At 41.4% G+C, this 13,828-nt stretch overlaps 1 protein-coding gene across 1 annotated transcript in view; it reads right to left on the reverse strand.

Annotated features, from left to right (window-relative positions):
• Positions 1–13,828, reverse strand: part of pclob (piccolo presynaptic cytomatrix protein b) — a 60,497-nt gene that overhangs the window by 43,192 nt on the left and 3,477 nt on the right. Inside the window, exons 3-10 of the mRNA XM_044357005.1 lie at positions 11,766–12,599; positions 10,713–11,609; positions 9,517–10,506; positions 8,366–9,262; positions 6,567–7,424; positions 5,093–6,370; positions 3,667–4,731; positions 1,638–2,813 (exon numbers count right to left, since the gene is read on the reverse strand). Of these exons, the coding sequence (XP_044212940.1) occupies positions 1,638–2,813; positions 3,667–4,731; positions 5,093–6,370; positions 6,567–7,424; positions 8,366–9,262; positions 9,517–10,506; positions 10,713–11,609; positions 11,766–12,599 (7,995 nt within the window). The remainder of the gene's footprint in view (positions 1–1,637; positions 2,814–3,666; positions 4,732–5,092; positions 6,371–6,566; positions 7,425–8,365; positions 9,263–9,516; positions 10,507–10,712; positions 11,610–11,765; positions 12,600–13,828) is intronic.

The raw sequence follows: 13,828 nt of genomic DNA on the forward strand, positions 1-13,828 counted from the left end.
GGCATCAAAAATGACCTTATTTGAAAGCCTCCAGTAAAATGACTAACACTGTTGACTGACATTACACATTATTGAACTGTACACACATTTTAAATACTTGTAGCACAGTGTTGTATCATTTGAACTCCTTCAAAGTGACTATTGCAATAACTATGACAGAAGAATAAAAGCCTTTTTTCCAAATAATTCTAGATGGGTCTGACAAAACAAAACAAATGATTTAAGGCATTAACTGTTAATACTGTTTGCCAGAAAAACAGACTTCCCCCACAGGGAAATGTGAGCTGTTCAGCCCAGAAAAAAAGTGATGTGGAGAGCAAAGTATTACTGCACCTAACCTGAAGGATATGAAAATTCAAGGGTACACAGCCTTGCATTCAACACTAACCTGCATGTGTGGCTAAGTTGCATGTGTACTAATGCCATCCAAATAAAATGAAGGGGAAATTGTTGAATTACGTGGAGGCCACTGATCTATGAGAGCAGATGGCCTGAAAGGAAATGTCTGCTGCTCTCATGTCCTGCACTGTATTGTGTTGGACTTAATCTGTTTCACCTCTGCTTATTGGCATATCACAGGGCTTTGCCATCTCAAATCTCTCACGGGGGCTGGAGATTCCCTGGTCGCTGGTCTGCTATGACAGCAGATCCCATCTCACTAATGCTGTTGCACAACCCTCAATCACTTTAATACATTTTCAGTGCTGCTGGTCTGCTGAAGGACTCTTCTCATGAACCGTTATATAATACTGTAACTCAGGCCACTACAGTGGGGGGATAGCCACGACAGTCATCCACGATGTAGTCTGCATTTTAGTATGTTTTAATTTTGTTTGAGATCTCTTAAAGTCGGTCAATGATTGAAATAGATTTAATTAATTAACTGCACAAAGATTTATATGTTCTCTGCTGTGGTATCTTCATTATTATTCCACTATAGTTATAAAATGTATGTTCTTTGTCAAGCAAACCAAATCAACAACAGAGTAAAATTCAGCCTATTATGTGTGGTATTTTCATTAGAAATAAAAGACTGTATGGCAGCCAAACTGTCCATTTGTTTTTACCCTTTACACTGCATATTCATTAAGGAAAAAGAGGAAGCCATGTTTGACTGCATGAGAATTAACAATAAACAGCAAGGGAAATAACAAGTATAAGTACTTTGTAGCACAAGAAATTGTGTTCTTAAATAAGTAAGAACTATCAAATGAACTGTTTCATATGACATGGCTTACTGAAGGGAATACAAAGAGACAGCACTTACAGCACATAAGGCAGCTGTTAATAATATGTAGAACCATGCTGAGTTTTATTTTTGACATGAGACCAAACCATTGACCAGTAACATTGTGATTCAATGACACATGACAACATTTTCTCCAAGTGGAGGTGCAAATTTGTTCTAAATAAAAGCATTAACGTGCATATTAGACATGAGACACTTTTAAAGGTAAAGATCTGAATGACGATTTTTCTTCAGTTGCATTTTTATAAATTTGCCGGTTTTGTTTTCGCCATTAGTATTTGCCTATATGGCAAAGTTTGACATGGAGACCATGAGGTAAAATTTTTTCTGGACCAAACCTGAAAAAAAAAACTGATGTAAGATTGACATAAATGTTTATGGTACTTACCACTGCTGTATGAGGCATGGGGTTAAATCCACAAAGATTGCAGACAGTGTTCTTGCATTCAGTGCAGGTATTGTAATTGGGAGATTCCTTGGAGGCCATGTTGAGTTCAACCTTACAGAGTGGGCAAGTAGACTGGGCCATTTTGGGGGTCACTTTGGGAGCAGCTTGGGAGGCCTCTGGTTTTACAAGTTCTGATGGACCTTTGTCCACTTTGTCCTGTCCTGATGGAAGAGCCTTGGCCTGCTGAGGTTGGTCTGATATCTTTTCCAGAATTGGTTTCTGAACAGCAGGTGGTTTAGCCTCCTTTGCTGAAGTTGACAGACCTGCTTTAGGAGCAACCTGGGTCACTTCTGTGGCTTTTGTAGGCTCTGGTGTAGCTTTCTCTACTTTGGCCTGTGCTGATGGAGCAGGCTTGACCTGTTGAGGTGGCTGTGATTTCTGTGCAGCAGATGGCTTGGTCTCCTTTGCAGGGGACATCTTAGGCGAAACTGGAGGTGTAGTTTTAGGTTCATCCTGAACAGCTGAGGTTATTAATGTAGATGCAGAGCTGAAGATAGAGGAACCAAAACCAAACATCTTCCCAGTCACTGACTCAGCAGACTTTGCTGCAGCAGGTTGTGTTTTAGGACCACCAAAGCCAAAGAAGCCTCCAGACTCCTGTTTAGTAGGCTGAGCTGGTGGTGGTGCAGATTTGGCTGGGGCAGTCGTAGATTTTGAGGGCTGTTGTGGTGGTTTTCCAGCTTCTTGTTTTGCAAGACCTTCCTTGACTTCTGGTTTTGTAGTTTTAGAAATCTGTACTTGTGGGGGTTTCCCAACAGGCTGCTGCTGGGCAGCCACATCCTGGGCTTGTCCTTGTTCAGTACCTGAAAGGACCTGTGTCTTTTGCATAGAATCACGTCGTGGTGAGTCCGTCTTTTGGACTGAAGTTGGCACTGGGGCCTCAGATTTGGGGGTTTCTTTTTTGAATTGAGTTGCTTGAGTGACATCTTTTTTGACTGCTGTAGATTCTGTAGACTTCTCCTTCTGGCCTAATATTGGCATATCCTCCTGTTCAGAGCTGAGAGGTGCGATAACCTTGCTTGGGGAGGGCTGTGGTTTCACTACAGTAGGTCCAGTGGGATCAGATGCTGCTAGGGCTCTCTGCATCTGGCAGTTCAGACAAAGCCATTCCTTTACCTAAAAGAAAGCAATGGAATGTATAAATTGTTATTAAAAATAAGTACACAATGTTTTGATAGACAAATGAAGGAACAATGATCTTACAGCACAAATATCCTCATGTCACATGTATTTATTCATTTATCATTCATGTATATGAACTATAATCATGTCCATTGTTATGGTAATATATGTTACTTCTTAATTAATGTGGGTTAGGGTTAGGCAATTCTGGCAATTATAATTACTTTCTATGGAATTAAAGTAAAAATCCAGATTCCAGGTAAAATGCAGTTAAACTGATAAGAGCTGCAACGATTAGTCGATTACTCAATTAAATGATTGACAGACAAGTAAAAAGCCAACTATTATTTTCAAGTAAAACGCCAAAAATTCTCTTGTTCCAGCTCCTCAAATGTGAGAATTTCCTGCTTTTCCTTGTCTAACATTATAGTATATTGAATATCTTTGGATATTGGACTGTTGGTCATACAAAACAAGATTACTGATGACATCACCTTGGACTGGAGGATATTGTGATAGACATTTTAACTATCTTCTAGTATTTTATAGACCAAACTATTAATCAATCAATCAGGAAAATTATTGGCAGATTAGTTGATAATAAAAAAATTCTAGTTGTGGTGCTAAACTTGATCAATGTCAAACCTATTGATCATTAAACAATATTGAACTTTCATATTGAATTATATATTTCCACTGCCGGGCCCATAAACAATGATGATTAAATTTGTAAAATGCCCATGTGTATTGTTCAGTTGTGAGATGCTTAGATGCTCTCATTCTTCTTCCATTTTCTTAAAAAAGATGAGTTAAAGCAAATGCAATATTAATGGAGAGACTGATTTACCTCTGCCTCAGTGGGCATTGGATTAAATCCACATTGCTTGCAGACAATAGTCTTGCATTCTGTGCAAGTGTTGTAGTTGGGAGGATCTTTGGAGTCCATGTTGAGTTCCACCTTACAGAGAGGACAGATGGACTGATCTGATTTTGGAACCCTTTGGGTGTCTGCTGGTGCCTTGTGGGGCTCTGGTGGAGCTTTGTCCACTTTGGTTTGCACTGTTGAAGGAGTCTTTTCCTGTTGTGGTTTCTCTGGTTTCCTCTCCTCAGTTTTCTGGACAGCAGGTGGTTTGGTGTCCTTTGCAGGTAATTTTTTAGGAGAGGCTGGTGGTGTAGTTTTAGGAGAGACATGGACTGTAGTGGACATCTTACGTGGAGTCGGTGGTGTAGTTTTAGGTTCATCCTGAACAGCTGATGTTATCAGAGTGGATGCAGAGCTTAAGAAAGATGACCCAAAGCCAAACATCTTTCCAGTCACTGACTCAGCAGTTTTTGCTGCAGTAGGCTGTGTTTTAGGACCACCAAAACCAAAGAAGCCTCCTGACTCCTGTTTTGCAGGCTGAGCCGGTTGTGGTACAGACTTTGCTGGAGAGGTCCCAGCTTTTGGAAACTGTTGAGGGGGTGGCTTTCCTGTGTCTGTACCTGGTGGAGGAGCAGACTTAACAGTAGAAGTCACAGCATTTGGAGGCTGTTGCTGGGGTGTTCCAGGTTGTCCTTTGGGTGTCCCTCCAGAAGGCTTTTGAGAAGCCGGTGGAACATCAGTCTTTGGGATAATGGATGTAACACTTTTGTCAGGCAATGAGGCAGCCGCAGGGGTAACTTTCTTTGTTGGTTCACTAAGGGCTGGGGATTCAGTTTCTTTGGTTGTGGCAACCTTAACAAGCTCATTGTTGGATGAGGCTACTTTCGGGATGTCTTCCTGAGAAGTTGATATTGGTGTGTCTTTCCCCTGTGTGGGGGCAGGGACCTCTTTGCTTGGTGAAGGTTGAGGTTTTATCATGGGAAGGCCTAGAGGTTCAGAAGCCCCAAGTGCTCTCTGCATCTGGCAGTTGAGACAAAGCCATTCTTTCACCTGAAAAACAAATAAAACATGGGTAACATTCTTTGCATTTGTTAATAACAAACTCCCAAAACACTATGTGAATCTATTGGTTCAAATATATTGTTTGGGTGGAAGAAACAACAGAGATTGGAGAAAAGTAGCAAAGTCCTAATAAGTTAAAAGGCATGGGAACAAGGGAAATTGATTTACAATTAATCAATTTTTAAGTTCTTTCTATTTCAAAATTCCAAACAAAAGTAAAAACTGTGACTCAATAGCCAACATACGTATATAGATAAAAAAGATCAATTTATTACATAGTCTGCTGACCAATAATTATGGATGGGAAAATAATTCTAGTATTTTTTATTTTAATTAGTTGTTTAATTACCTCTGCTACATTTGGCATGGGACTAAATCCACATTTGTTACAGACTGCAGTTTTACATTCAGTACAGGTGTTGTAATTGGGAAGATCTTCGGAGCCCATGTTGAGTTCTGCCTTACAGAGTGGACAAGTAGACTGGGCCATTTTGGGGGTCACTTTTGGAGGAGCTTGGGAGGCCTCTGGTTTTGCAGGCTCTAGTGGACCTTTGTCCACTTTGTCCTGTCCTGAAGGAGAAGCCTTGGCCTGCTGAGCTTGGTCTGGTATCTTTTCCAGAATTGGTTTCTGAGCAGCAGGTGGTTTAGCCTCCTTTGCTGAAGTTAGCCTTGGAGAAGGTGGAGGACTGGACTTTGGAGAAATCTGCAATGCTGACATCTTGTCAGAGACTTGTGCTGGGGCAGACATTTTGCGGGAACTTGGTGGTGTTGTGCGGGACTCCTCCTTAACTGCAGATGTTATCAAAGTGGATGCTGAGCTAAAGAGGGATGAACCAAATCCCAACATCTTCCCAGTCACTGCGTCAGTCGTTTTTGAGGCAGCACGCTGAGATTTAGGACTACCAAAGCTGAAGAAACTTCCTGATTCTTGATTTGTTGGCTGTGCTGCTGTGGGAACAGATTTGACAAGTGGTGTTTCAACAGGATTTGTTTCTTTGTTTAGGGCTTGTTGGGACTGTACCTCATCAGATGACTTGACTAGTTGATCAGCAGACTTCTGAACTGTTTCAACTTTCTCCTCTTTCGTTTCTGATACATGTTTAGTTGCAGGGGAGGTTGGTGGAGTAAGATCTTTTTTCTTCTTGGAGGAAGTTTCACTATCTTTGCTGACAGGAGAAGTTTGAGCTTCCATTGGTTTATTGAGGTCTGAATTTTCAGCTGCCAACTCTTTGGTGGGAAGAGCAGTGGAGGTTGGAACCTCGTGGGTAGGTGGTGAACCAGCTTTCTCATCTTTTGTTGGGGCAGAAACAGTACCTGGGGTCTCTTTTGCAAGTGGAGAGGCAGGGGTTGATGTTTGGGTTATATCCATTTGAGAAGAAGGTTTGGTTTCGTCTTTCCTTTGTGGTGCAATTGGTGTTGGACTGTCCTTCTGATTTTTGTCTGGCATGTCTGCTTTTTGTGTGGAAATGATATCTTTCTTTTGATTGGCAGTGGCGTCTTTTTGGGCAGCTGCAGGTGTAGACACTTTGTTGGGTGATGCCTGTGGTTTCATCCATGGAGGCTCTACTGATTCTGTTGCTGTGAGAGCTCTTTGCATCTGACATGTCAGACACAGCCACTCCTTCATCTGTGGGAAAAACATATTATTTTGAGTGAGTGTGTCTGTAAAACATAGAAAATGATGATAACATTACAGTACAGCACAAAAAGGGCAGTGTGTGTGTGTGTATTTGTATATATGTTATGTGAAAGTACACTGTCTCATCAATTTTGAGTGTAAAATAAAACCAATAATACACACATCTTGAGTGAGTCTCACTTACTGCTGACACATTTGGCATGGGGTTAAATCCACACTGGTTACAGACAGTGTTCTTGCATTCAGTGCAGGTACTGTAGTTTGGAAGATCCTTGGACCCCATGTTGAGTTCAATCTTACAGAGTGGACAGGTGGACTGGGATGGTTTGACAGCTGCTTGGGAGGCTGCTGCAGGCTTTGGAGTTTCTGATGGAGCTGTGTCCACTTTGGCCTGTCCTGATGGAGGTGTCTTGGTCTGCAAGGGCTGTTCCGGCTTCTTCTGTTGTTCTTTCTTTTGGGCAGCAGGGGATTTGATCTCTTTCGCTGGGGACATCTTGGGGGAAACTGGTGGAGTTGTCTTTGGCTGGTCCGGAGCAACTGAGGTAATCAAAGTGGATGCAGAACTGAAAATGGAAGAACCAAAGCCAAACATTTTCCCAGTCACAGATTCTGCCGGCTTTGCAGCATCAGGTTGAGTTTTACCACCACCAAAACCAAAGAAGCCTCCTGACTCTTGCTGTGTTGCTGAAGTGGCATTACTCTCCTTACGTTCAGTTTGCCTTGTCTGGACTGGTGATTTGTTAGGGCCTGATATTTTCTGGGGCTCCTGTGGAATTTTCTTAGTAGGAACCGGACTGGCCTGTTTCTGACCTTCTGGCTTATTAGCAGCCACAGCTGTAACAGGCTGTGCTGTTACAGCCAACTGTGTTCTCTGAGGTGAGTGCGGTGTGGATGACTCCTTCTTTTCAGGTTCAGCTGGGCTGGTGATGTCTGTCTTTTGGGGTTTGGCAGGTATCTGAGAGTTGACAGAAGCGACTACTGGAGGCTGTGTTGCTCCTAGAGCCCGCTGCATCTGGCAGGTGAGACACAACCACTCCTTCGCCTAAAAAAAGAAATGTTCAGTTTGGACTGTTAATCTGTGTATAATTTCACACAATGCTTTATATTCATTTTGTTAGGCAGTCTGGTTTATTCTGTTTTATTTCAGTAGCTGTTATAAATCCAGTAACAGAGAGTAAATGGGGATTTCAGTGTTCCAGAAAGATACACTCTTAAATATATATATATATATATATATATATATATATATATATATATATATATATATGTTTATATACATACATACATACATACATACATACATACATACATACATACATACATACATACATACACATGTATATATTAGTATACATACATATATACACACACACACACACACAAACACACGTACAGTACTGTGCAAAAATTTTAGGCAATAAAAGTAAAGTGAGAATGCTACAAAAATATTGCTATAAATTGTTTTAATTTATCAATTAACTACTTACAAAGTTGAGTAAACAGCAGAAACCTAAATGAAATCAATATTTGCTATGAGCAGCTTTGCCTTTAAAACAGCAGCAGTTCTCCTTGGTACACTTTAACACAGTTTTTCATGTTAACTTGCAGGTAGGTTGTTGTAACCATCCTGGAGAAAGAACGTTCTTCTGTGGATTTATTATTTAGGCCATCTCAGGTACTTCTTCATGTAATCCCAGACTGACTCCATGATGTTGAGATCAGGACACTGTGGGGGCCATACCATACCATCTGTTGCAGGACTCATCATTCTTCTTGTTGCTGAAAATAGTTCTTTATGACTACTATACAAGCTGTATGCTTGGGGTCATTGTCATGTCATGAATAAATTTGGGACCAATCAGACACCTCCCTGATGGTATTGCATAATGGATAAGAATCTATACATCTAGGGTGCCTAAAACTTTTGCACAGTACTGTATATATATATATATATATACTTACATTAGTTCTCTTTAATCTTACCATTGCTTCATTTGGCATGGGGTTAAATCCACACTGGTTACATACAGTGTTCTTGCATTCAGTGCAGGTATTATAGTTTGGTAGATCCTTGGAACCCATGTTGAGTTCAACCTTGCAGAGTGGACAGGTAGACTGGCCTGGTTTGACAGCTAATTGGGAAGCTGCTGCAGCCTGTGGAGGCACTGATGGGACTTTACCCCCTTTGATCTGTCCTGATGGAGGTGGCTTGGTCTGCTGGCATGGCTCTGTCTTCTTCTGCTGCTCCAGCTTCTCAGTAGAAGGGGACTTGATCTCTTTTGCAGGAGACATCTTGGGAGAAACTGGTGGAGTAGTCTTGAGTTGGTCCTGAACAGCTGAGGGTATCAAAGTAGATGCAGAACTGAAGATGGAAGAACCAAAGCCAAACATCTTCCCAGTAACTGACTCTGCAGATTTCGCAGCATCAGGTTGAGATTTAGCTCCACCAAAGCCAAATAAACCTCCTGACCCTTGCTGTGTAGCTGCAGTGGCATTACTCTGCTTATGTCCAGGTTGGCTAACCTGAGCTAGTGTTTTCTTGGGATCTGTGTTCTGACTTTCCTGTGGTGTTTTATTATCAGGAGCTGGGCTGGCCGGTTTCAATGTTGTAGAGGCAGTTTCAGGTTTCCCTGAATGCACTGATGATGTAGACTGTCTTCTCTGTGGGGAGACAGGTTCTGAGGTCTCCTTCTTTTGCACAACAGGGCCTGGACTGTCCTTTTGAGGTGTAGTTGGTTTGGAAGTATCCTTCAACTGGACTGCAGCAGGTGTAGGAACTTTACTGGATGATGTTTGAGACTTAATTGTTGGAGAGCCTGGGGGCTCAGATGCTCCAACTGCTCTTTTCATTTGACAGTTAAGACATAGCCACTCATTCACCTAAAATACAGTAGACACTTGGTTATGTGTTGCTTTGGTAATGAGAATTACAGTAATTCAAAACAACCTGAATAGTTAGACTAACAACTCAAAACTGCACTACAGGTCAATCATTATAAATAAGTCACAGATCACAGTTCAATGAAGAAATTTAATTTTAAATGTGCTGACAGTAAATATAGTGTCGGTGTATGCAGTATATTCAATTTCTTTCATCACAAAGAAGATTTGTTTTCATGTGTTCCTTCACTTACCTCTCCTATAGGCATGGAGTTAAATCCACACTGGGTACAGACAGTGGTCTTGCACTCAGTGCAAGTGTTGTAGTTCAAAGGGTCCTTGGAGCCAATGTTAAGCTTAACGTTACACAGTGGACAGTTTGCCTGGCCTGCATTAGGAGGAGTTTGGGAGACTGTGGCTGCCTTTGGAGGCTGTGATGGAGCTTTGTCCTCTTTGCTCTGGTGTGATGGCACAGGTTTCTTCTCCTGCTCTGACTTCTGAACAAGAGTTTTGGGCTCTCTTGCTGGAGATGTTTTGGGAGAAACTGTTGGTGTACTTTTGGGAGAAATCTTGGGCACAGCAGACATCTTGGGAGAGAGTTGCACTGGTGCAGACATCTTACGAGAGCCTGGTGGTGTAATGCGCGATTCCTCCTGAACCGCAGATGATATCAAAGTAGATGCTGAGCTGAAAATGGAAGAACCAAAGCCAAACATCTTCCCAGTCATGGATTCTGTTGTTTTTGAAACAGCAGGCCCTGTTTTAGTGCCACTCGAGCTAAATAAGTTTGCTGACTCCTGTTTTGTATCTGGGGTGACCTTACTCTGTTTTAATCCAGCTGTACCTGTCTGGTCAGGTGGTTTTTGAGAACCGGATGTCCTCTGGACATCCAGAGGAGGTTCCTGAACAGGGGTTTGGCTAGCCTGTTTGTCACTCTCTGGTCCTTTATCAACCTTAGTTGACTGTGTTGCTGCTGTATGCTGTGTCTTCTGGGGGGAACCTGGTGCAGAACTTCCCTTCTTATGAAGTGTGTCAGGCATTGGAGTCTCCATCTTTAGAGGTGCATTGGATTTCGATAATTCCTTCTTTATAGTTTCCTCTTGTTTTTGAGCTGTTGTCTTCTGATGCACAGCAGATGGAGATATTTTATTAGCTTCATTGTGAGGTTTCAAAGGAGGTCCGTGGGATTCAGATGCACTAAGAGCTCTCTGCATCTGACAGTTCAGGCATAACCATTCTTTTACCTGAAAAAAGAAAATATGTTGATTTAAAATGCAAAGCATTTGCAAAATCTGCATGTAATCATTTCACCATGTCAAAATATGAATTTATAGTTCATTATGTATTCCTGTTCAATTATGGGCTGTCACATTTTAGTTTTACACTTCATAATTATGTACAGTATTTTATTTGGGAAATTGGGAAATGTTGTCATCTTTGCTTTTATTACCTCTGCCACATTTGGCATTGGATTAAATCCACACTGGTTACAGACAGTGTTCTTGCATTCAGTGCAGTTGTTGTAGTTGGGAGGATCCTTAGAGCCAAAATTGAGTTCCACCTTACAGAGTGGACAGGTAGATTGGCCTGCCTTCAAAGCTGCTATGGAAGCAGCTGCATCCTTTGGAGTTGCTGATGCACCTTTTTCTACTTTTGATTGGACCAATGGAGAAGTCTTGGGCTGCTGGACTTGCTCTAATTTCTTCACCTGCTCTTGTTTCTGAGCAAGAGGTGATTTGGTCACATTTGCAGCAGGTATCTTGGCAGAGGGTGGTGGTGTTTTGGATTCATCTTGAACTGCTGAGTTTATTAAAGTGGATGCAGAGCTGAAGATGGAGGAACCGAAGCCAAACATTTTTCCACTCATTGATTCAGCAGGCTTAGCTGCATCAGGCTGATGTTTAGGACCACCAAATAGGAACCCTCCCGACTCCTCTTGTGTAGTTGAGGTAGCATTACTCTGCTTACGTCCAGTTTTACTTGTCATGTCTTGTGTTGTCTGAGGACCTGTCTTCCGGCCCTCCAGTGGAGTTTTCTGACCAGGAGCTGGACTGACCTGTTTCTGACTTTCTGGTCCTTTCACAACCTCAGCATTTCCTAGCTGTTCTGCTGATCTTGGTGATTTCCTCTGAGAGGACCCAGGTTCAGAGGTCTCCTTAATTTGAGATTCAGCAGGTGTTGGAATGTCTTTCTTTTCAAATTTTTGAGGCGCTTCCTTCTCTAGGGTATTAGCAGGTACAGGAACTTTGTTTGGTGAGGCCTGTAGTTTTATCATGGGAGTTCCTGGTGGCTCAGATGCTCCTAGCGCTCTTTGCATCTGGCAGTTGAGACATAACCACTCCTTCACCTATGTAAGAGAAAACAGTTAATTTGTAACATTTAGATCAGTGTTGTCACACAATACATTTTATTTTACTTCTGCCAACATATTAAAAAAAGACGCAATGTAAGAAGAATTGTTCAAGTAACTTTTCTGTAATCTATAGTAGTCTTATTATCTTACCTCCTTGACATTTGGCATGGGATTAAATCCGCATTGGTTACAGACAATGTTATTACACTCAGTACAGGTGTTGTAGTTGGGAGGATCTTTAGAGCCCACATTGAGTTCCAATTTACAGAGAGGGCAGGTAGACTGACCAGCTTTGGAAACAACTGGGGGAGTGTATGCTTTCTTTGGAGGCTCTGACAGAGGTTTGTCTGTTTTTGGCTGTACTGATGGAGGACCCTTGGCCTGCTGGGGTTGTTCTGGTTTTTGCTCCTGTTCTGGTTTCTTGGCCGGGGATTTGGAGTCTTTTGCTGCAGGCATTTTTGGAGAAACTGGTGGTGTGCTTTTGGGCTCATCTTGAGCAGCTGAGGAAATCAAAGTGGAAGCAGAACTAAAGATGGAGGAACCAAAACCAAACATCTTCCCAGTCACTGACTCTGCAGGCTTTGCAGCATCGGTCTGGCTTTTAGGACCACCAAAACCAAAGAAGCCTCCTGACTCTTGCTGTGTACCTGCAGTGGCATTTCCTTGCTTTTGTGCAGTTAGATTTGTCTGGTATGGTTGTTTCTGAGGACCTGTCTTCTGGCTCCCCTGGGGTGTTTTCTGGCCAAGAGCTGGGCTGGCCTGTATCTGAGTGTCTGGTCCTTTAGCAGCTTCAGCCTTGGCTGGCTCTGCTGCTGGTGTAGATACTTTCCTCTGAGGAGAGCCTGGTGCAGAAGTCTTTTGTGGTGCAGGCTGTCCTGAAGTAGTCTTTTTTAATGATGAATTGACCAAAGATGTGTCTTTCTGAGGTTCTATTCCTCCAGCAGCTCGTTTCACCTGGCAGTTTAGACAAAGCCACTCCTTTGCCTTTAAAAACACAGACAAATAAACAAATTATACATGTAAATGATTTAACAAATTAATTCATAATAAAAACTCTAAAATAAATAAAAGAAAAAAAAACAAATAGAGGCTATAGGTTGAAGTGCTCTATTCTGAACAGACACACACACACACACACACACACACACACACAAACAAAGAGTTGTGTGACAGTAGTGCCTCATACATATACAGTGAACGGACTCTGTAGATGGATACAGCAATTTAGATGAAGACGGGACTGGGTTGCTCCAAATGGGACTGATGCACAGCACTGGTCAAAAGTTTGGACACACCTTCTCATTTCCTTGTATAAGAAAGTGTTTCCAAACTTTTGGCTGGTACTCTAGGTGGGAAAATTGCATGATGTTAGATATTTGTATTTTATTAATTGTGTTTAAAGTTCTATTATTTCAAGAGTGCAAAATTAAGCTAATAAAAAAGTGAACACCTGCCACCTGTTCCTTAGGACAAATTATAAAACCAAGTGACAGTTATGACTACATTTCAGTGGTTTAAACTATACATATCACATTGATCAGGAGGTTCCCTACTGCCCATGATTATTCATACTAGGAGATTCTTCCACTCTAATAGATAAAATTTCTTCTATTCTTTGATGAATGCATTCAGAGGACCACTGTAAGTCAGTGCATGTCCCATCACTTACAGACTGACATATCCTGATTATTAGAGTGGCTGCATATGAAAAAGTATCCTTTTCCTTCATGGATAGATTAAACAAGTACTATATGAAATGGGGAACTTTTCTTAACTATCTTAATGGACCTTAAAGATATATCTCAGCCTCTTGTAATACCAAGGTTTATATTATTTATATAGCCTCAATGTCATATGATACAGCCTTGTACTCTTTTGTTTTTTGGTTTCCTGATTTATTTTATTTATTTCTCCTTTTCTCTCTTTTTTTTGTATTGTAGCATCTGATTGTGGTAATGCAATGTTTATGCTACAAACTCATAACTCACAAATTGTCCTTTGAGTAGTCTATGTTTACCTGTGTGTGTAAGCAAAGCATATATGCTAGTAACGCACTATATACAAGTCCATAATATATGTATTTATGTTTGCTGATCAACCTTTTTTGTAAATTCTATGTACGAAATTCAAATAAAATACACATGTCAAAACATGCACAGAATGATATGTTCATCTTGGTCTTGGTTCACCGCTGTTTTAGTCATTAGTTTAAG

Source organism: Thunnus albacares, chromosome 7 (genome assembly GCF_914725855.1).
Source record: "Thunnus albacares chromosome 7, fThuAlb1.1, whole genome shotgun sequence".
In the NCBI taxonomy this organism is placed as follows: domain Eukaryota; kingdom Metazoa; phylum Chordata; class Actinopteri; order Scombriformes; family Scombridae; genus Thunnus; species Thunnus albacares.